At 38.2% G+C, this 22,904-nt stretch overlaps 1 protein-coding gene across 4 annotated transcripts; it reads right to left on the bottom strand.

Moving 5' to 3' along the window:
* Positions 1-772: 772 nt before the first annotated feature.
* Positions 773-21,675, bottom strand: LOC113112844 (mitochondrial proton/calcium exchanger protein-like). Of its 4 annotated transcripts, none has more exons than XM_026278756.1 (15): positions 21,406-21,675; positions 15,484-15,541; positions 14,757-15,228; positions 11,982-12,125; positions 10,336-10,473; positions 9,942-10,145; positions 7,702-7,821; positions 7,483-7,614; positions 7,142-7,312; positions 6,926-7,051; positions 4,813-4,947; positions 4,537-4,730; positions 4,290-4,322; positions 3,647-3,785; positions 773-3,560 (listed from the first exon to the last, which is right to left on the bottom strand). In XM_026278756.1, exons 1-15 carry the CDS (start codon positions 21,482-21,484, stop codon positions 3,408-3,410), a joined length of 2,298 nt encoding a protein of 765 aa, XP_026134541.1. In that variant the 5' UTR covers positions 21,485-21,675; the 3' UTR covers positions 773-3,407. The 4 variants fall into 4 exon arrangements, with proteins under 4 accessions (XP_026134541.1, XP_026134542.1, XP_026134543.1 ...); XM_026278757.1 differs by having other exon boundaries at positions 14,757-15,225; XM_026278758.1 differs by lacking the exon at positions 4,290-4,322.
* Positions 21,676-22,904: the final 1,229 nt, after the last annotated feature.

Here is a 22,904-nt window from a genome sequence, read left to right as displayed (position 1 = left end):
CACACTCCAAGACCTGCATCTATAAATATTACATTTAAATGTTGGAAAAAATTCATAACAGTCAAGTTAAGAAACAAACCAGGTAAAACGTTCTGCACATTATAAGATAAGGTCAAAAGCAAGCCTTTTACAAAATAGTAATAATAATGATAATATAATAATAATAATAATAATAATAATAATAATAATAATAAAGTGATCCAAAGTGGCCTCAAATGCAACAAGGCACTCTCAATTTCTTAATTTGAAAGACGGGGAACTGTGCACGCATAGCAATAGAACTCAATTCAATTTGAAATTTTATCTTCAAACATAATATCTCCATAAAAATATCTCCTAAAAATAGAGAAACACAGCACATTTCAGTATAACTGGACTTCTGTGCTAATTAATCTCACTAGTCTAGTTCAGGATAAAGGTGCTTTAAAAGCTCAGAAGAGTTATAAGCAGAAGCTGTTCAAGCAGGATTTCTGACAGAAAAAAAATAATAATTTAACTGTAAATAGGTGTTCTTTGTGTACTAGTGTAAGCAGACCACACTTGAATTCATATTATATAACCATATGAATCTGAAGCTATACTTGAATTAGAAGTAAGATTAATTTAATCACTACTACAGAGAAGACAGGTTGGATCCGATATCATACTGTCAGTGACGGGAATAATGCAATGGGGGTGAAAATGCATTAAAGAAATTAAAAAGACAAAAAGATAAATGAAACATGAACATGCAGATGGAATTGAGTCAAAAATAAAGAAAATAAAAATAGTATACACTTTAAAGATCAGTTCATTTTATTTGACTTTGGAACCACTTGAATGTAAATAAGTATTTTTACATAGGTCGTATGAACAATACAATTCCTATTTTAAGTCATACTGGTTTTCAATAACATTTTTGCGCATCTCACTCTCATTTCAACCAATTACTCAGTCTACAAGTTAACCAGCATAACAGTATTAGGGTTTTGAACCTTTCTAAAATACAGGATAGTCAAGAAAATATCACAAAATACACAATGTACAGGCTTTAATAAGGGGAAAACAATAAATCACTTCTGTTTAAATTAGCTTAAGCAGTAAATTAGTTTCCAAGGGCAATTACATCATGTCTTTACTCCCTTCCATCTGTGGTCACTTATGTGTGCACATGCACATCTTTTAGAAATTAATCTGAGAACTCAATTAAAACAAATAATAAAATTATTTGTAAAACAAAACAGAATAAGCAAGGTAACTTTATACCTTTCTACTTCGTTCCATCAAACAAAAACAAAAAATTCAAGTGCATTTCCTCAAAATATCTCCCTCTGTGTGCAAACACAGACATGACATGCATCTTCCTGAGTCTAGATCGACAAGCCAAAAATGGGAAAATAATAATAATAAAGCTTTCTATAATTATAGTGCAATTACACATCAGCATAAAATACTTGCTCTTTAAAAAATGTAACAAAAACACACTCAGACATTAACTTTTTCTATCATACGATATAGTAAAACTAATTCATAAAAAAATAAGCCTAAATGTTGTTACTGTAATTTAGGTGTCCCCTCTGTAAATTACAGACAGTTCACCCCCAAACTGAAAATTCTGTCATCATTTACTTACACTCACGTGACTTTAAACATTTATGACTTGTTTCTATTGTATGGAAAATAGTAGTGTGAACATACTGCTAAACATCTCATTTTGTGTTACGAAATAAAATAAAATAAAAATCATACAGGTTAGGAACAACCTAAAGGGTGGGTGAACAAATAATGACCGAATTTTCATTTTTGGGTGAACTGTCCTTTTAATAGGACACAATGTGAAATAGGCACCCAGACTCTGTCTGAGACACAGCACAGAAACAGTGTTTTGAGATTAGACATGCTGGTACCTCGCTGACATGTTTAGGGTTAAGATGATGCATTCCCTGCCTTATGTGCCCCGTGAAACTTTGAGTTTGAGTCTCATGCCGATTCTTATAGGTGCTCTGCTAAGAGAACATCTGCTGCCGCTCTCTCCATGTAAGGAGTGAGAGATCATCCTGGTCACATATTGTCAGTATGAGCCGTACCCTGATTCTGTCTGCACTGACCTCCATCGTTTCTCTTTCAGATACCCAGCAGAGCTCTTTCACACACACAAATATTCACAAACACATTTGATCTATTTTTAACCCAAGCTAGCTAACAGAAATGCCCACTGCACAGAAAGGTACTGCTAGTGTACAATGCAAATACAAGCACTGATGAACTGATAATATTATTATAGCTATATTATCTCAATTTCATCCCTTGATCTTACATTGGGCAAGATAATTTGATTACTAAGGCCACAATGTAAATGTAAACTAAAAAGCTAAATGAAAAAACATCAAAAACTGAATGCGTCTTAGCCACCATCTTCAAGTCAGAACAAAATCTTCTGCCCTGAATAAAGCTCAAGTGCTGCAATATTACTTCAGACATTTGCTGTGTGACAAAAGCAGCAGTGCTTGGTGGCTTGAATGTGTATGTACAAGCTTAACATCAGCTTCTTTGGTTATTGATTAAACTTGGGCGAGATATCGACATCTTCTGAGCGACATTCAAGGATCTCACGAAGATTCTGAACTGAATAAAAAAATAAAATAAATAAAAATACAACAGAATAAAACTGGATGAGAAGTGGAATAATGGCGATGTGCAAAGACAGGAGATTGTGTCAGATCACAGGAAATGACATCACTGCTAGGATGTGAGATTAGGAGAATAATAAAAGGTTTTGTTTTTCATGAATACATTTTTGCATCTTACAGATGAAGTGCGCAATTTCAGTGACACAAGGATACTGCCACCCCAAACTCGTGTAATTGGTTGCACTGGTGTTATTATGTCCAGCTCAACAAGTCCACTCAAACAGTTTGCTTTGTGCCAGAAATGACACACTCCACCTTTATGAGGGTCTTTTTGAGAATTCATGAACAAATATTCTTTTAAAATTTATCTCTGAATTCATGAAGCCTCGAACTGGACTAATTAAAGATATGATGGCCATGAATTAAGAGTTCGTTTACATGACTTCATTGTTCCCTCTTAGGTAAATTTTGACCATATTTCGTTCACTCCTTTTCATTTCGCTCAACTGTGTGTATTATTTACCTAAAACAAGGGAACAAATATTCAATTTTTTTCTGTTTGCCATGTTTGGGGCTCCATGGGCCTTGACTTCTGTAATGTTATTAACAAGTAAACGTCTTCATTCATTATACAACAGTCTTATTTGAACAAAGCAAAGTTTGTTCTTTGTTCTGAATATACACACTTAAATCCATATGGGACATCAGCACTGTTTTTAGTCTCACTCTGAAGCGTTTTAACACATATTAATGAACCTGAAAATCTTCAGGATCTTTTCCATTCCCTACACGGAGGGTCTAGTTTTGAATTTTAGCTGCCTGCTCCTTCTCGACCTTCTCCTTGGCTTTCTCCTTCTCCAGCAGCTTCTCCTCTTTCTGCAGCATCACCATGATCTCTGTCACCTGGTTGGTGGAGATATCGATGTCCTCCTTATCGATCAGCTCTACCACCTAACACACAAATACACACAGACCAGATAGAAATGTCAACGTCAAACTATAATGCTAAAGGGACCGAAGAAGTCCCATCTTGTTACCTTTAAGACATCATCGATGTCTATCTTGCCGTCTTTGTTTTCGTCGAGCGCGTCTGCGATGCTGAGCAGCTTGTGTTCAGGGATGTTCTGGATCTGCTTCATGACTCCAATCAGCTCGTTGATGCTTATTAGATTCTCCCTGTAGGACAGGCACAGACTGAATACAGGGAACGGTTACTTGATAACACAAGGGGTAAGATGGTGGAGGACGAGTTAATTCCCGGATCAACCAATCACATGCCAAGACAGCCGTGCAGGGTTCCCAGAATAAACGTTTGTGAGCGAAAGAGTTTTGGAGACGTTACTGAGAAAATGATTCACTAATCTTTAAGAATTTGACTAAATCATACAAGCCTTAACTGTTGTTTCACTGAACACAAAAATAAAGGCCTTAAAATAAGTGATCCATCTTAAATTTGCAGAACTGAGACCAAGAGTGAACAAGATTTCACAGCACAGTCCTAATCACACCACTGATTATCCGCATGAATTAAAGAAATACTAGTAAAGGAAATGACAAGCAGACTGCTGATTGATTAAAAAATTAAAATCGCACTCTGAGGTGGTGTTAAGTCCAGATTTTTAAGTGAATGCTTTTGATGAGAAAACGAAACGGAAGGCGAGAGGTCTCTCCTGTCCTTACCTTGGCAAGTCACTATGTTTCTCAAAGAACAATCTAAAAAAAAACAATAAACAATTATTTTCAATTGGACTGGGAACCCTTGTTGTTTACAGTCTTTAAGATTATTCTTCCACCACCATTTTACTGTGTTGATTGCAACATCCCATCATGCATTACTGATGACAAACACTCACACACAGAAACCACCATCACCATTTAAACCAGCTCCACACAAACAGCAAAACTCACGCAAATCGAGATCTCTTACCCAACCGGTGGTGTGGTCCCGCTGTCCATCTGTCCGTCGAGCATCATCTTGTCCTTCTCCAGCACACTGATGATCTTATCCACCCTGCCAATCATGCGGTTGACCCGCTTCGACAGACGCTGACTTGCTTTAGACTCCTTCACCACTTTCTCCTGTCCCGTTTTGGACAGCTCTCGCTTGATCTCCTCAAGGTCCTGTAGAGAGACATAGTGGACATCACATGTTTAAATGTTAATGTCAGAAAATGAAAGCGGACCACTGGTTTATGGTACACACCTCGCTGTACTCCTGCACATCATCCTTCAGGTCCTCCAGCTCCTCTTTCTCTTTGGTCAGGAGATTCTTCTGCTCCTTCAGTTTGGTGCAGGCATCACTCAGCAGGTCAATCTCTTCCTTAGTGATCTCCTCTCCCTGACAAATGGCACACATAGTGTCCATCAACACTCTCTCCAGGGAACACACACACACACACACATTTCCATGCATGCACAGCAGGGTTGGGGAACCTTTTAATTGGTGGTGGATTTAACATTTTAGTGCGGGTTAAGTGCTAGCTCTGGAAACTGACCAAATTTGACTTATTTAGTCATAGCATCAACTATTCCACTCTGGGATGACTCCACTATAGTTACCAATGTTCAAGCTAGTCATTATTTAAAGTAGTTAAACTACAGTTAAGCTGAAGTTGGCCAAGCAACTTATTACACATCTTATTATATAATTTGATTAACTATTTGATAATCAGCTGCACAGACATAACTCAAAAGGCACATAATGGATCAGTGATTTTCATGTTGATGTGATGCTTTGTCAATCTAAACCTTTCTGCCTTAACTTTTAAATGGTTGTGTAACTTATTGTAAAAAGGAAGCTAGTCTGAGAACAGTTGAACTACCGTCATACTTTCGAAAAGAGTATTAGTTTCTCCCCAACCCTGATGCAGAGCCATAAAGAGGTTGCTCTTTTAGCAGAGGATCAGTCAGAGGAAAGGAAGGGCTTCCATACAGCAAAGGTGATTACAGAAGGGTCATTAAAACCAGCTGAAAGCCGTTGTAAGGTTAATTCAGTGGGTCTATGAGCAACATGAGGATTTGCTGTATTTTTGCATATGCAATGTACATCAGACACATTCTTATAAAGGAACAGAGAGTACGGGTGAAGTCAAAAGGAGGATACAGGTATAACCAGACGAAAAGCTTCTGCTCTTTCAAATCACTTTATTCATAGAGTCCTAACTAATATGTACATTTGATTCAGTAATTCTTTTGTGCCTGTTATGCTAAAAATAACAAGTATTACAATAGTCTAATTCTACCCTAGTTGAAAAGTTCTGATTATGAAACTGTAAATAATGCGTGCAGTAAAGTGACTAGGAGAGCAGAGCCTCAGTGTGGTGATCTCCGGATTGGGGAGCCGTTCAGCATCTAACCTGAATACGCAGATACCTCTGCCACTGCTCAGACTGAACAAATCAACACGCAGAAACAAGAGAAAGAGCAGTTCTAGTGACATGACAGTACAAGATCCTGTTCTACAACAAAATCAAGTCAGAGGTGAATTAGATGGACCATTTTTTATTAAATGATTCAGCTAAAGAAAGTTATACTACAAATATATATCAACACATTCATTGGATGTTTCAATTTTCCTAATTCAAGCAGAATGGGCCTATACTATCACGTGACTTGCCATAAAAGGGTTATAAAAACATAATATAATCTTTATAACAGTTTTCATTACTCATTAACAAACACTGTTTTATAATGCTTGACAGTTAATCAATAATGTACACTTCTGTTTCAAAAGTTTGAGGTCAGAAGAAGCCTCTTATGCTCATCAAGGTTGCCTTTATTTGATAAAAACTGTAAAAACAGTAATACTGTGAAATATTTTTCCACTTTACAGTAACTTTTTTCTACTTTGATATACTTTGAAAAGCTATTTATTCCTCATTCTAATATGCTGATTTGGTCAAGAAACATTTCTTATTATTACCAATGTCGAAAACAGTTGTGTTGCTTAATATTTTCACAGAAACCATGTTTTAAGGATTATTTAATGAATAGAAAGTTCAAAAGATTGTCAATTTTGATTAATTTAATGCATTATTGCTAAATAGAAGTTTCTTTATAAAAAAATAATAATAATAAAAAATAAAAATATTAACTTGCTGACCCCAAATGTTCAATCATAATGCAAAATTATGTTCCTCACAAATGTCAGGAAGCTTTGAGTCAAGTTTTCATATAAATACTTTGATTTTATTTCTTGTTAACCATGTTTAATACGAGTTCTTTTAGATATAAGAGAGAAAACTGTCTGTTCACTTTGTGTGTGTGTGTGTGTGTGTGTTTGTGAGAGAGACAGAGTGAGTGACTGACTATCTTACCTTAATACCCTCCAGCACCGGTGCAGTATCTCGTAGTTTTTCTGAATGGATGGCCACGTCTACACTGGAGAGAGCATGTTCTGCATCCACACGTTGTTCTGCTTCCATCTCCACCACCTCAGCCTCCTGGAAACACACAGAAAACCTTTCATGAACATTTCAACTATACTACAGGTATGACCAGGAATCACTGTCAGACTGAAGGCGACTAATGACCCGTGCGGCCTGCTCCTTTTCTTTCTCTGCTGCATCCGCCAGTCTCTCCAGCTCCCGCTCTCTGTTTTCCTGTTGGATAGCTGCCTCTTCCTGTAGCGTGGCCTCCAGCTTGGTTTTGTTATCCACTTTAGAGAAGTCCAGCTCTGCTACCTTCAACTGAGCCTCTTTAGTCTGTGAATACACAAATGGACAACACAGACATTACACAAATCTGAAGCACCTGTTACATGTATATAAGTAAAATGATCCTATTATATATATATATATATATATATATATATATATATATATATATATATATATATATATATATATATATATATATATAGTTCAGTACATACCACAATCTCTGGCAGGTTCTGTAGTGTGGTTTTAAGCTGGTCTGTAGGGGACAGCGTGTCTGGCAGGAACATGGCTCGGGACAGCAGGAGCAGAGATGTGGGGATGTGCTGATTGAGGTGCAGCTCCAACCACTAACATGAGCAGAAATGTGAAATACATGATGAGAAGATGTATTACTAGGAAGAAATGACTGTAGAGGAATGTGCAGCATGTGTTACCTGTTTAAGCTGTTCTCGCAGTCTCTCCTCGGTCACACCCAGAGCTCTCATCCCTCTCACACGACATGCTGACTGCAGCTCGGTCACATTCAGACTGTCCACTCCTTCCTCTGCTATCATCTGGCCATCACACATACACATGCAAAGAAATCAGCTAGTTGATACAGACATTTGGGCTGATACGATTCATGATAATTGTTTTCATTTCTTCAGAATTCTAAAGGCCCTCCGGATTTATAAGGCGCACTGTCGTTTTTTGAGAAAATTAAAGGTTTTTAAGTGCGCCTTATAGTGCGGAAAATATGGTACTTTTATGGTGCTTTTGGTTTCCTTTCCTTTTCCTTTAATCAAAAGCGACAGTAAAGACATTTATAATGTCACAAAAGATCTAGATTTCAATTAAATGCTATTCTTTAGAACTTTCTATCTTAAAAAAAACTGTCACAAAAACATTAAGCAAACTGCTTTCAATATTGAGCAGCAAATCAGCATATCTGAATGAATTAAACACACACATATATACATTATATATATATATATATATATATATATATATATATATATATATATATATATATATATATATATATATATATATCATATCTGAATGAATTAAACACACACACACACACATATACACACACATATACACACACATATACACATATATATATATATATATATATATATATATATATTAGGGGTGTAACGATACGCGTATTCGTATTGAACCGTTCGGTACGAGGCTTTTGGTTTGGTACGCGGTACGAATTATGTACCGAACGGTTCGTTGGACTAATTAATTATATTTGAAAAAAAAAAAAAAAAAAAAAGTGAAATATAATGATATGCGTTCAACAAGGTAGCCCAATAACCCAAATGATGTAACAGGCAACGCCCCTGACACTCCCGAAGAAGAAAAAAACACCAACTTATAGTTATACGTTTATGTTAGACTACTCAGCCAGGCGCTCGCTCACTCAGCACGCGCTGAAGGCTCGTTGCAAAATAGCCAATTTAACAGACCAGAAATAGAAGATCCTCCAATAACCAACAGGTCTGGTGTTTGGGTGCACTTTGGATTCCCTGTAAGATATAATGGTGATGGCAAGAGAGTGGTGGATAAAAAAAAAACAACGGTATGTCGCATCTACATGACAATAGGGTACACCAGCGGGAATACAAAAAAAAAAAAAACACCAGCGGGAATACTTGAAACATGTCAACTCATTTACGCCGACATCACCTTAGTGTGTCAGTAAGTATCTGGGAAAAGACGAAAAAAAGGAGAAACATACACGCAACAAACTATCCCCGCAGTCTTTAGAGAGACATTTCCAACTAATTCAAACAGGGCAAAAGACATCACCGCAGAGATTGGTAGGCTACACTTAAGTTAAATTTACGTTATAGCCGCGGATTTGAGACCTTACTATTTACCATTCCTTCTATCATCACCATTATAGTTTACAGGGAATCCAAAGTGCACCCAAACACCAGACTGGTTATTGGAGGATCTTCTATTTCTGGTCTGTTAAATGCATTAGACATTTTGCAACGAGCCTTCAGCACGTGCTGAGTGAGCGAGCGCCTTAGGGGCCGTTCACATATCGCGCCTAAAAACGCGTGGAAAACGCTAGACGCGTCTTTCTCCTCCTTTCCAAAGCGCTCGGGCAGAAGCGCCCCTGAGGTGTCTGCCTTTGCTAAGCAACAATGACGTGCTCTCTCCATGAAGACGCGGAAATTTTAGCAAAGGATAAATGGATTTGCAGCTCTAAAAATCGCTTGCAGTAGCTCTGCTACTAAATTTATTTCAAAATTGCAATCCATATATAACTATGATCAGCTGTTCCTTCATCTTGGCTGAGCTTTCAACGTTGTTACGGGAAAGGATGAAGCTCATTGGTTAGTTCTTGTCACATGACCCGCGGTGCGCTTGCGGCATTCTGAAAAGTTGAGATGTTTTTACATTTTGCTGTATCTAAAACATACCGGACCGAGACATCAGTGTATCGTATCGAACCGAACTGTGAATTTTGTGAACCGTTACACCCCTAATATACATATATGTGTGTGTGTGTGTGTGTGTGTGTGTGTGTGTTTGTGTGTATGTGTATATATATATATATATTATGAGTTTTAGAGATTTAAAATTATTTACCTGTAAAAAAAAAAAGAAAAAAAAACTGTTATAAATAAAACAATGCAAAGGTTCTTGAGTGGTAAGGACAGGTTCTTACCTTGTCGTCTGCATGGATGGCTCGGAGTTTCATGATGAGCTGAAAGCGCAAGAAATTGTTGGTGCCGATGGACTGCAGCTCCAGCAGCTTGCACAGAGCCACCAGCTGCGGTCGTGTCAGATTATCCAAGGTCAGTTCATCCTCAAACAACTTAGAGAAACGTATGATCTGCTCATTACTGGGTCTCTCTCCAGAGTCTCGGATCTGAGAGAAGAAGAAGGGAAAAAGAAAGAGGGAGTTTTTGTTCAAAAAAGCTCTCATTCATGGTTCTCATCCAAGAGCATTTCATAAAAATCACCACAAGAGGGAAATACAGAGCTGTGTTTTGAATCACTTAAAGCAGCAGTACAGTTGTTTTTTCAGGATGCGTTCTGAACACATGACTATGATCTACCTTCTGAAAGAAAGTGGAGAACTCCTCGGTCACGTTTCCTTTGGCTGCTTTGTTCCTTAGTGCAATCTCCTCGATTGTGTCCTGCAAGAACTTGGCCATCTCTAACTTCACTCTCAGCTCCTTCTTTAGTCTTTCCTCCTGCAAAGCACAGTGGGCGTGAGAGAGATATACAGATGCAACATGGAAAATGTCTTTATTTTTTTGTAAATTAATTTAAAAAAGCTAATTTCTTATATTTTAGGTTCATTGCACACACACTAAAAGTTTTCAAGAGTTTTTTTGTTTTAATTCTGATGGTTATGACTGCTTAGGCAAATTACAAATTCAATATTCCATTTTGAGCTTGATTAGTTGGATTCATTTAGAATATAAATACTGGGTACCTCTTGGGCTAGTTCAGAACATGCAACCACAATTATGGGAAAGTCTACCGACTTGACAGTTGTCCAAAAGACGATCATTGACACCCTCCCCAAGGAGGGTAAGCCACAGAAGGTCATTGTTGAAAGAGCTGGCTGTTCACAGAGTTCTGTATCAAAATATATTCAGAGGAAGTTGACTGGAGGGAAAAAGTGTGGTAGGAAAAGGGATGACCACAGCATTGGGAAGATTGTCAGGAAAAGCAGACTCAAGAATTTGGGAGAGCTTCACAAGGAATGGACTGAAACCAGAGAACCAAGCCACTCCTGAACCAGAAAAATCGTCAGAAGCATTTCACCTGGAGTAAGGAGAACAAGAACTGGATTGTTGCTCAGTGGTCCAAAGTCCTCTTTTTAGATGAAAGTAAATTTAACATTTCATTTGGAAATCAAAGTCTGGAGTCTGGAGGAAGATTGAAGAGGCACAGAATCCAAGCTGCTTGAAGTCAAGTGTGAAGTTTCTGAAGTCAGTGATGATTTTGGGAGCCGTGACGTCTGCTGGTGTTGGTCAATTGTGTTTAATCAAGTCCAAACCCAATGCAGCCTTCTACCAGGAGATTTTGGAGCACTTTATGCTTCCATCTGTTGACAAGCTTTATGAAAATGCTGATTTCATTTTGCAACAGAACTTTAGCACCTGTCCACAGTGGCACCTCCATGCACCTCCTTGCCACTTACAAGTGGTTTGATGACCATGATATTACTGTGCTTGATTTGCCAGCCAACTTACCTGACCTGAGCCTCACAGAAAATCTATGGGGTATTGTGAAGAGGAAGATAAGTAACATCTGACAAACAATACAGAGGAGCTATAAGCTGCTATCAAAGCATCCTGGGCTTCAGTAACACCTCAGCAGTGCCACAGGGTGATCGCCTCCATGCCATGTCCCACTGAAGCAGTCATTTCTGCAAAAGGAGCCCCAACCAAGTATTGAGTGCATAATTAAACCTGCTTTGGAGATCTTGAACATTTCTGTTATGTTTTTTATTTTTTATTTTTTTTTTTATTAAATAGTTCAGTGTGCGTGCAATAAATCTAGAATATAGGAAAGTTAGATTTTTGGAATTAAATCACAAAAAAAAGTAAGTTTTCCATCCTATTCTAATATTTTGAGATGCACCTGTATGATATGAGGTCAAACAGGTTTGGAATAAGTATAAGAGGTATGACTAGGACAGAAATATGATTAAGGTCTTTATAGATTAAAACTCAAAGGTTCAGCGTACCTTTTTGGACTGTGTCTCAAAGGTGGATGGCAACATATTTGGGAAAAGTTTCAGTGCAACAGGAAGCAGAAACTCCATAAATGGAACGATGATAAAGACCAGAAAGGGCAGAAGCCGGAAGACATCTGCACACGTCCTCAGGAACTGCAATTAACACGACAGACAGTGATGTCAAGAGATTGCTGCTTTGGTGATGAAATACAAAAATAGATCAGTGGTGGAAAATCTAATCTCTAGAACTAAAAATGAAGTAAACCCCTGATATCCCTGTCATGAAAAACTAAAAACTGATTTTACAGGGTGATCTGCTCTGTCAGGTCTATGTAAAATAAGAGCTCAGATCCTGCTGGGTGGTGAAAAGACATTTTCCTCTCTACTGTTTGGGTGAATCTCACAACACCTGTCAAGCACCTCATGTCCTGCTCCTATCTTACCCCAAAATCAAAAGGAAGAAGCTTATTTTGCTTAAAAAGCCATTAAGATTTTCTACATTATTTTCATGAAAATTAAGGCCATTCAGTCTGATCTCCATCTATTCCTATTATAATGCAAAAACACACACACAAATCATTATTGTCATACAATATTTAAAATATGAGGCACTTTTACATCATGTTTGCTTAAATGCTTTCAATGTATGCTTTTAAATATAATAATTTACAATACTTATTTTTTACATAAATGAGAATGGGAATCACCAGAATAATAATAATACAATAAAATAAAAATAAAGATAAAAAATATTGATGGTTGTAAAAACATTAATATTAACGCTAATTCCTTTTTTTTTTTTTTTTGGTGAAACATAAACTGGATGTGTTTTATGCATGATTCACTCCTCCTGTAAAGTAAAATAAAATAATTGGAAAGTTAAAAGAGATATGAGACATCAGGTAAAGTACAATAAAACGAAACAAGATCAAATAAATAAATAAAAATAAAAAATGGGGGGGGGGGGAATCTGAAATGTGAGTGAGCAGATAACACCAGAGACGAGTCAAGTCATCAGTGCATCCGCTCCTTCGTGGCAAGGACTGACTTACTGAATCTGAATCATGTCATATCTAATATAATATAGTTGATGAAACATGATGAATTCAGAAAATGAGAAGTTAGATAACAAAGGAGCTTCAGCTCCACCTGTGTGTCAGCGGTCCTATAGGGAAAGAAGAATTTAAACCAGGCAGGCCTGAAAAGAGCTTTTGTGTTCGGCCCATTGACATGTATATTAGCACAGGCAGAGAGAGAGAGAGAGAGAGAGGGAGGAGGAAAATAGGGATGCCTGGAGTGTGAAATATTCAGGGACGAGTGAGTGGGATGGAGAGTGAAGGCATTCCAAAGGATGTGGCCGGGAGAGAGCAGGACAGAGGGTTTGGGAAGGGGGTTGATGATGACAGACTGACGTGAGGAAGCCACGCTGTGCGAGGCCAGTTGTGAATAGACAGGATTAAGAATGAAGCAGGTCAGAAGAATAGCAAGAGTGAGGTGCGACAGATGCTAGCTGAGGCATTAGCATACCTCGCGATGCTAATGTTTACAGAGCTCACAACATAAAGAAAACCTCAAGTGAGCTCTTGATAACAACAAACTATGACTACCTAAACATGAGTATTATACAAGCTGCAGATGTTTTTTGAACAAAATGCTGTAAAAAACAAAACAAAACAAAAAACAAGAAAATCGCACAAGACTTTAGGAAATAAATCAAGGAAGTATAAGCAATCATAGTAACACTTAGTAAACCGTTAATGTAACCAGCAAATGTTTTCAAAATGTTTGCCGGACCACCAAATTTTATGGGGGTTTCTGTGTAACCAGTAGTATCACCAGTCCAGAGTAAAACCAAACATCAGAGAAATGATAGGAGAAATGTAATAGAAATGTAACGGTGGCATTCATATCCCAGCAACCCAAGGACAGACAGTTCATTCAAAGAGAGTGACAGAGTGACACAAAGCCTGAGCAGTTTCCAGTACGTACTGGCCTCCAACAGTTATAGATTATATGCGTCACATTAGTGTCACTTTACAACAGACTGAGTCATGCAGCTGTCTGAGAATTTGAGGTTGGGAAGCCATTAGCACTATGCTAACAGGACGATCATGTAATGTGTTCAGTGTGTGATAGTTGCAATCTGCTGTGAGCTTTAAACCTCAAATATAACACAGATGAGCAGGAACCTTGTTTTTACACTATCAAGTTTGGGGTCGGTAACATTTTGTAATGTTTTTAAAGTATCTAATGCCCACCAAGGCTGCATTTATTAGAAAAATACAACAAATCTGTCATACAATGAAAAATGATTACAACTTAAAATAGCTGATTTCGATTTCAATATATCTAAAAATATATAATGTATTTCAAGTTTATATCCTAAAAGCCTCAGGAATCATATTAGTCCCATGTGAGCCAGTTAATGTGTCTCGGGTTTCTTCTGGCCTCCTGACTAATCAGTAATCTATAACTGCTGTTCCCTGAAAACTCGGCATGGCACGAATTTAAACCATTAAACTACAGAAAGAGATCCAGTCAAGACTTTATAGGACTGGGATTAAGCTACGGAAGTACCACCCACCCCAAATCCTTCTACACATGATTTAATTACATTACACTGGGTTAAATCCATAGGGCAATGACAGATAAACAATTTATATTGCACCAAGAACAACTTAAGCACTGACAGGTCAAATGGCAAGCCCAGAGTGGTACATTATGACAGTATACCTTGCATTCTCTTTTAAAAGTAAAGAAAAACTTGACAGCCCTAGTGTTTACCTGTCTCCTCTCTCGGCGTGACAGAATGTGCCCATTCAGCACCCTCCAGAGCATCCGAACAGCGATAGTCGTTTCTATCCACAATAGACGGAACCCGTGATAGTAGTGCTTCACCTCGTCAATCACACGTTGGCTTATTGTCAGACGGACAGGTTTGGCATCTACCGTTGGGCTGTACACCGGTCCACCCTCCTCAAGCTTTTTATTCCGATCCTTCAGTGAACGTAAAGAACGCTCTACTTTTGAATCATCATGAAGGGGGCCTGTTGTATGTACCCACCGGACTGGGGTGTTCTGTGGCCAGGCTAGCGTCCTGAGGTATGTGGAGTGGGTGTGGATAGGGTCACGTACTAAGGTGGCACAGTACAGGCGAGGTGACCTGGACAAGCGCTGCTGAAGAACAGATGAACTGTCAAGGTACAGGACAGATGAGGCATGGGGCCAGGTGCTGCCTCCAAGAACACCAGGACTGCTGAAAAACAGACATCATGCATCGGCCCAAACAATCTTTAAAAAAAGACCCAATTAGAAAGTATAAATAAAGACAATGTTTTTTAAAATGACAAAAATTTTGATATCAAAAATATGCTCATCTTAAAAGAGATGTATTCAAGCCATAGTATACGAATTACACTTTTCTCCAAATAGATTCAGACAAAAAAAAAAAGAAAGAAAGAGAGAACCATGTCATTGACTCAGTAACAATTTAATAATAGGTTCACTTTACCTGTTTGTGGCTAACCTAAGTGCAGTGCAGTTAAAGCATGCGCTTTCTGCTAACTTTCCTGAAAGAGATTCAGAGTAAAGAAAATGTGCAGTTAGATATCATGATATCATACAGCACACTTATGAGATCACCATGAAGAAGTATGGACCAACAGAGTAATGCAATACAGCTCCAGGAAGTCCATGCATCTTTGCATGATGGAAAAACAACAACAATAAAAACAGATGATATGATATATAACATAAAGGGGTCATGAAGAGTTCAACAGACTACAAGCCAGCACAGGATCTCAGAAAACGACAGGGAAAATGCTTGGTCCCCTGCCAGTGGTGCATACAGACAGGAGGAAAAAAAAAAATCACCACTGCCAAGAGAAAGGACACGCAAATTAAGGTACGTAAGGTAAGGTCCCAGGTGTGAACTGTGCCAGAAACAGAGCGATGAAGGCACTAAAACCTTAATTCAGGAGTTTTCAAACCGTTTGATTCCAAGAATCCTTACATTTGATTTTTTCCAAATTTTATAAAGGCAACAAATTGTGCTTTTCTATTATTACTGTACAGTACTTAAGCAAATTATTCCTATTAATTATTTTCTTGAAAATATAAAGTTAACGTGCATCTAAAAACTACGTACCCATTATTTTCGCTATTATAAAAAAAACTCCAATTAAGTCTTTTTAAAAGTAAAAAATAAATTGTAATTTGGTTAATATTATTATCTTAAAGGATTAAGGAATAATTCACCCAAAACTTAAAGATCTGTCATCATTTACTTACCCTCAAGTTGTTCCAAACCTGTACAAATTGGTTCCTTCTGCTGAAGCGGAAGTCAATGGGGACCAGAAATTGTTTGGTTATCCACAACCTTCAAATATATCTACTTGTTCAGCAGAAGAAATGCATTTCATGGAATAACTTGATTAGTAAATGAAGACAGAATTTTTATTTTGGGTGACCATTCCCTCTTAAGAGCACATATTAACTTTGACAGCCCTAAAAACATCTCTCAAGTTTTTGTAAACCTTAATTAACACCTAAATAACATTTTCACATCTCAATCTTCAATGGAGTTGTGTTAGGAATCAAAACCAGATAAGGTTTCTGTGTATTCAACAGGACAATAAAGCCTTTAAAAGGTGAATTATGTCATTTTTAAAACCATTTTAAAAATCCCAGTTTAAAAAGCAGAGTTAACATTTAAAACAGTTTGACTGGTTGAGGATCCAAAGCAAGGTTTTCTTTTCTAGTCATAGGCAGAAGTGACATAGGGCACCTCCAACTATAGGTCAGTCTAAACAAAATTAGAATGTTGTAGAAAAGTTCATTTATTTCAGTAATTCAACTCAAATTTTGAAACTTGAGTATTAAATGAATTCAATGCACACAGACAGCAATAGTTTAAGTCTTTGGTTCTTTTAATTGTGATGATTTTGGGTCACATACAACAAAAACCCACCAATTCACTATCTAAACAAATTAGAATACTTCATAAGACCAATAAAAAAAAAATTAGTGAATTTTTGGCCTTCTGGAAAGTATGTTAATTTACGGTACATGAACTCAATTCTTGGTAGTGGCTCCTTTTGCTATAATTTGACATTGTCTGTTCAGGAGTGGTTTAACAAAAGCAATACAACAACTGTAGCCAAGGTGCACCATGTCACGTCTGTATGCCTTGATCCCAGCCTCAGTACATTACTTGTGAAGTTCACTCAAAATCTCGAATCAATTTGCTTGACAATCCTCAGAAGGCTGCGGTTCTCTGTTGGTTGTGCAACTGTCAGATGAGCAGTCTTCCCCATGATTGTGTAGCCTAGTGAACCAAACTGAGAGACCATTTGAAGGCTCAGGAAACCTTTACATGTGTTTTGAATTGGTTAGCTAATTAGCATGTCACCATATTCTAATTTGTTGAGATAGTGAATTGGTGGGTTTTTGTTAAATGTGAGCCAAAATCATCACAACTAAAAGAACCAAAGATTTATACTACTTGAGTCTGTGTGAATTGAATTTATTTAATACATGAGTTTCACAATTTGAGTTGAATTACTGAAATAAATTAACTTTTCCACAACATTCTAATTTAAGATGCACCAGTAAATGGGGCGCAAATGAGTGCCTCAATGCCCAATTAACAATAACATATTGACACTTGTTAAGTGCATTTAAGCAGCTGAATATTAGCACTAGAATGTTCTTAAATGTTATTAGTTTAACCATGATTTAGTAGTGTATCTGTATATTGAAATTATATATTTGAATGACAGCATCAGCAAAATAATGCATGAGTGTTTGGTAGGTTACTATGAGCGAATTTTAAAATGTTACCAAATTTAAATAATCATATTATTATCCTACTCAAAAGCATACATATCGTAATGGATTTCGTCTATATACACTTATGGTCTCATGATTTTCTGACTTATCCACTCAGAGACAATAGGACAAGGCCAGACTCCATAATTAATCCACTCTCATCCCACTTCTCTTCTGTACTATGGTTTAGGACCTTTGCTCCAATGCCCAGGTGAAGTCTAATCTGGGCTGTGCACACCATAATTCTTGCTATAACTGGAAGACCCTTGACCCAGTGCCCACAGAGCAGTCTAATCCTATTGATGCCAGGTCATGCTTTCCACCTCATCTCTCTCCCTATATTTAGCTCTTTAGCAGATATAGATATCCTATAGAGCAGGGGTGCCCAACCCCAGCTCCTGGCGAACGACTGTCCTGCAAAGTTCAGCTCCAATCCTAATCAAACACACCTGAAGCAACTAATTACAATTGGTAACAACAATTGGCTGACGGCACCACAAGAACACACTTACAGTCTTAAATCCTTTACTAGTGATGTCAAAAGGCAGCAGAGAAGAAAAAAAACTTTAACATAAAACTTTAATTTAAGGAAACACATAAATGTTGCTATACACTTTGACCCCTTTGGTCTGGCATGTCAACTCCTGGCAATATATGCAACACTGAGGGCAGAAACTAAGTTCTTGCAAGAACCACACAAACTCTGGGCACATCAGGTGTCCTTCACCCTCATGTTGGCTTCCTGTGCCAAGTCATAGTTTGTGCTGGTACATTTAACCAGCTTGGTAGAAGCCTGTGGATTGAGCTAATGTCCTGATAAGATAACCCCATCTCTGGCAAAAGACAATGCTGGCTTAAGACTTCACTGCCAATTTATCACAAAGTAAACTTTTCTTTGAATATTTTGTGCATGTTGCATCAATGTTATTCTTTCCCCGCCATTGACGGAATTTTGCAACTTTTCATGTTTTCACTGGCATACAATAGGAGGCTCTCTAAAGCATCTTGTGAAAGACTGTACTGAAAAAATAGATTAATAACACGAACATCATGCATTAAACAGCATATAAATCAAAACTGTCTAAAGTTACCCAATCAAATAACATTCCAGGAAATTGTATAGAACCGTGCAAGCTTTGGATGTGTTAATGGCGATCTTTTCCATGTATGTTTCGATCATTATTCTGAATCTGATCCAAATGTAGTCTTTTACAAAAACACAATTTTCTCAACTTTTTGTTTAAAATGTAGCTTTTTTCATGAAACTTACCCACATTCAAGTGTTAATAAAAAAAGATTGCATGAAGCTAGAATTTTTTTTTTTTTTTTTAAACAGAGACGAAAAAAAGAACAAACGCTGGCAGGGAAAGAATAAACAACCAGTGTCGTCATGCTTATTGGTAGGTTTAACTCTTTTTTTATGATAATCCACATTCTCAATCCTGAATATTAAGTCTGAATGCTATGAAAGCTATTCTTCATATTCAGATCAGACCTCTAATTTATAGGCTTGTCAAGCAGAGCTGCGGTTAATCATTTGCCAGGCCTCACTTCTGCAGACTAGCAGAAGAGTTACTGGGGTTTCTCAGGAAGCACTTCAAGTATATTTCGAAATCAATTAGAGATTGTGGGAGCAATTCTGAGGTTGAGTAAGTAAGCAAAAGTGCATGTTTTATTTCGTTTTGACAAGGTATAAGGCCATAGCTACAGTTCCAAGATCCAAAGATTTGTTGTTTTTATTACCATTGACTTGTGCTGAGTAATTTTTCTTTATATATTTACTTAAAGAAACAAAGAATGTAAACAAAGAATGACCGAATTGTTTTTCAATTAAGTATAAATTAAATGTATTATCAAGGTTGAATTAAACAGACTTTGATTTGTAATATGTAATTATTATAAATATTCATATTGGTTATATATGAAGATATTATCTAATCTGATCTAATCAAGGAAATTAAAACAAAAATGCCGGATAAAAACAGACAATGAAAACTTTCATAACTCAGTCCATATAAGCGATGGATCGTGAAACAAAGGATTGCCTTGAAACACAAGAAATTATGTGGTTGTTTACGAATGACCAATAATTGTTTTTATAAAAATGAAAAATAATAAAAAATTATGAATTATTCTTTTGATGATCGGGAGTAAAATCAAGTATTATATTATCCAGTTATCGACTTTGCACGTCTTGACAGTCAAAAAGCATTAACTGCCCAATGAAGCCTATTAGAATACATATAACTTTGTACATTCATTGCACTTTTCTAAATATCAGCAGGTGTGCTTTTGATTTTATGCAACAGTGCAGAGCAACATGATGTTTCGTTCCTTTAATTAATCAGTTTTTGAATGAATCGAGTGAACCAGTGATTCAACGACCCATTCAGATGGACTCACTTGTTTCGTTTCTAATAGAATCAGCCGTTTTGAACGATTCGTTTGATTTAAATAATTGAATAAATAATTTATTAAAACAGGGACTTGCTGCCCCCTACTGGCGATTTTGTTATCATTATTTATCCATGACTGGCCTAAACCAGCCAAGGTGCCAACAGAAAAACACATTCAGCAAAATATTGTTTAATTATCAATATTGACAAAAATTCCTCCATTTCAGGCCCAGAAAGGGAACAAAAGGCTTATAAATAATAGTTAATTTAACAAGCCTAACTTTTCATTAAATAAAGGCCTTTTTATAGACAAATGTTTTAATTATCATGTAAAATTGGGAATAGGTATAGGAATGTCATCGATAATAAGGAAGTGGACAGTCTGTCCTCAGATAACCTCCAGTGCTCACAAGGCCAAGAGCTTCAGTTCTCCAGCAACCTTATTTCCTGTAATAAAGTGTCTAATTTAAAAAGAAGCACTCCATAATTAAACGAAAAGCAAACGTTTCTTCAAAAGCGTGGAAACGACTCGCGTGTTGAACATAACAACGAGCCGAAAAACCAACCGGCGGTCAACACGAGTTACAGCGCTGTTATTTTCCAGAACTACAGTAGAGCACGATGACACAAACGCGCAAGCACGTGCGATACTGACGCCACCATTACCTGTGCTCGTGCACTGGACGCATCCCTCATACATTCTGCACAGGAAGCCGTTTAAATCGACGGTTCTCGGTGATTATGACTGATTCAATCTGTGAAGTTAGCTTGTTAGCTAATCACTTAAGCCTCTTATTTCACCAGTTGATCAATAACATGATCTCGCGGGCCAAGTTTGAGAGCTCATTGCGAACTCTATGATTGAAAGTAAACAATGTAGTGTCAGGAGGGAGTTTTTTCATAAGACATCTGCAGCAGTTTAGGTCTTAAAACAGGTCTTAAAATGCCCGGATTGAATAACAGGCACAACGAAACGAGGTGTTGTTAAAGTCGCAAGGCCTTGTCTGCTTTGCTATATAAATAAAACTGGTTGATATATATGTAATGTTACGCATTTTGACAGTTCATATAAGGCTCGCTGACCGTTTCAATACATAAAGGCAGAAAGGGAATTACCATATTAAAAATGAAAATGGTGTTGAAAAATAAATAAATAAATGTAACCACATACTGATCTATCCCCTGTGATTAACAAATAACAGTTTTACCTTTTCTGAATTCGTGCTTTAATGATCTAGATGTTTGCAGCAAAGAAGTCCGAGACCTGCGGAGCAAAATCGATGCCATTCTCTTCCCGTCTATATGGATGAATATAATATATAAAGCGTCAAATGTTAGTGTAATATTTACAGTAACGCTGAGTGCACGTAGAGAGGTGATACACTGACGGTTTATGAACTATCTACAGAAGTCATAGTCCTCAGCTCTTGGCTCATGCCCTTGTACACTCCTCTGTGATTCAAGCGATGAGTTCTCTTTCAAGCATACGTTTCGGTGTCTCACTATGGGATACGCCCCTTCCGCGTATTCCTCAGAAGCCCAATACCATTACGCCAGCCCCAATTGGCTGGCAGTCATGACGTTGCGTCAGGGAATGGCTCCCTCCTCTTGGTATAAAACGAGCGACGCAACGTCATTACGACATTCAAAAACCTCTTCTCGCTTCACACCAGAAGCCTTCCTAAATCTGATAGCCATCAACTGGTCTCCACGCTGGTTGCTGGCTTATCATTCTGGTACTGTGCTTATAGTCGATCTGTTGGCCACCACGCCGCTTTCGCCTACCCCTCAATCGGCATTCCAGCTCATTGTTAGGGTCATTCAGTACCGCAACTATGGCTGCAGCAATGCAGACTAACGTAGCTAGCGAGGGAGAACCGCGGCTTTGCTCATGCGGGAACAAGATCTCATGCAAAGACACACACCAGGTCTGCTCTGCATGTCTTGGGCTGAAACATGCTCAAATGGCGGTCGATAGTCCCGGATCCTGTGAGCACTGCGCGCGTTTCACCATGAAGAGCCTCCGTCGCAGGTTAGCACGCCAAGCTAGCTTGTCTGGCCATGATCCCCTCATGTCAGCTAGTCCCGCTCCGGTTTCCGCCCCTCAGGTACCTATTCCTGTAGAGCTGCCCACCACGGCAACCCTATCGTGGGGTGAACAACTGGATGTATGCGCCCCTCTGGCCGGTGTCCTCAGCACGGACGAGGAGGAGGAGGAGGGCGCGTTTGAGTTTGAGGAAGAGGGGCAATCGGATTTCCTTCTCTCTGAAGAGGAGGAAGATTTCGAGGATTCCCCTTTTCTCCCCCCTGCGCAATCGGCACAATCCCTCGCTACGGCGGGATCCACGGAGGAGGCGGGCGGGGCACCATCCTCTCCGCTTCTTAGTGTGGATCTGCAAGACGTGTGCAAACGCGCTGCAGAGAAACTCAATATTCCGTGGCCGACCGTAATAGCTGAGACTGCAAAGTCGCGTTATGAGGGGAAGAGGCTGCCGAGAGCTAAACGGGCAGCGAGACAACTCCTTCCAGTCTTTCCAGAGCTTCTGGAAGAGGTTTCTGTCACCTGGAAGGACAACCCTTTTACTAGTAAAATGCCCGTGCAAGGGGGATCTGCGCTCGACGTGGAGGGTATGGAGAAGCAAGGCCTTCTTCGCATGCCCCCCATGGAGCCTTTAGTTGCAGCGCATCTGCATCCAAGGCGTACGGC

This window comes from Carassius auratus, chromosome 13 (genome assembly GCF_003368295.1).
Source record: "Carassius auratus strain Wakin chromosome 13, ASM336829v1, whole genome shotgun sequence".
NCBI classification, from domain to species: Eukaryota; Metazoa; Chordata; class Actinopteri; order Cypriniformes; family Cyprinidae; genus Carassius; species Carassius auratus.
Note: the sequence above shows the minus strand (reverse complement) of the source record. Positions and strands in the feature narration are given on the sequence as shown.

Bases quoted from the DNA above. Each gene is read 5' to 3' on its own strand.
- LOC113112844 (XM_026278756.1), bottom strand. From the start codon at position 21,484: ATGGCATCGATTTTGCTCCGCAGGTCTCGGACTTCTTTGCTGCAAACA. The intron at 7,822-9,941 runs GTAAGAACCTGT...TGTGATGGCCAG, and splicing joins CCATCCATGCAGACGACAAG to ATGATAGCAGAGGAAGGAGT. The intron at 3,561-3,646 runs GTAACAAGATGG...TTTGTGTGTTAG, and splicing joins ACATCGATGATGTCTTAAAG to GTGGTAGAGCTGATCGATAA.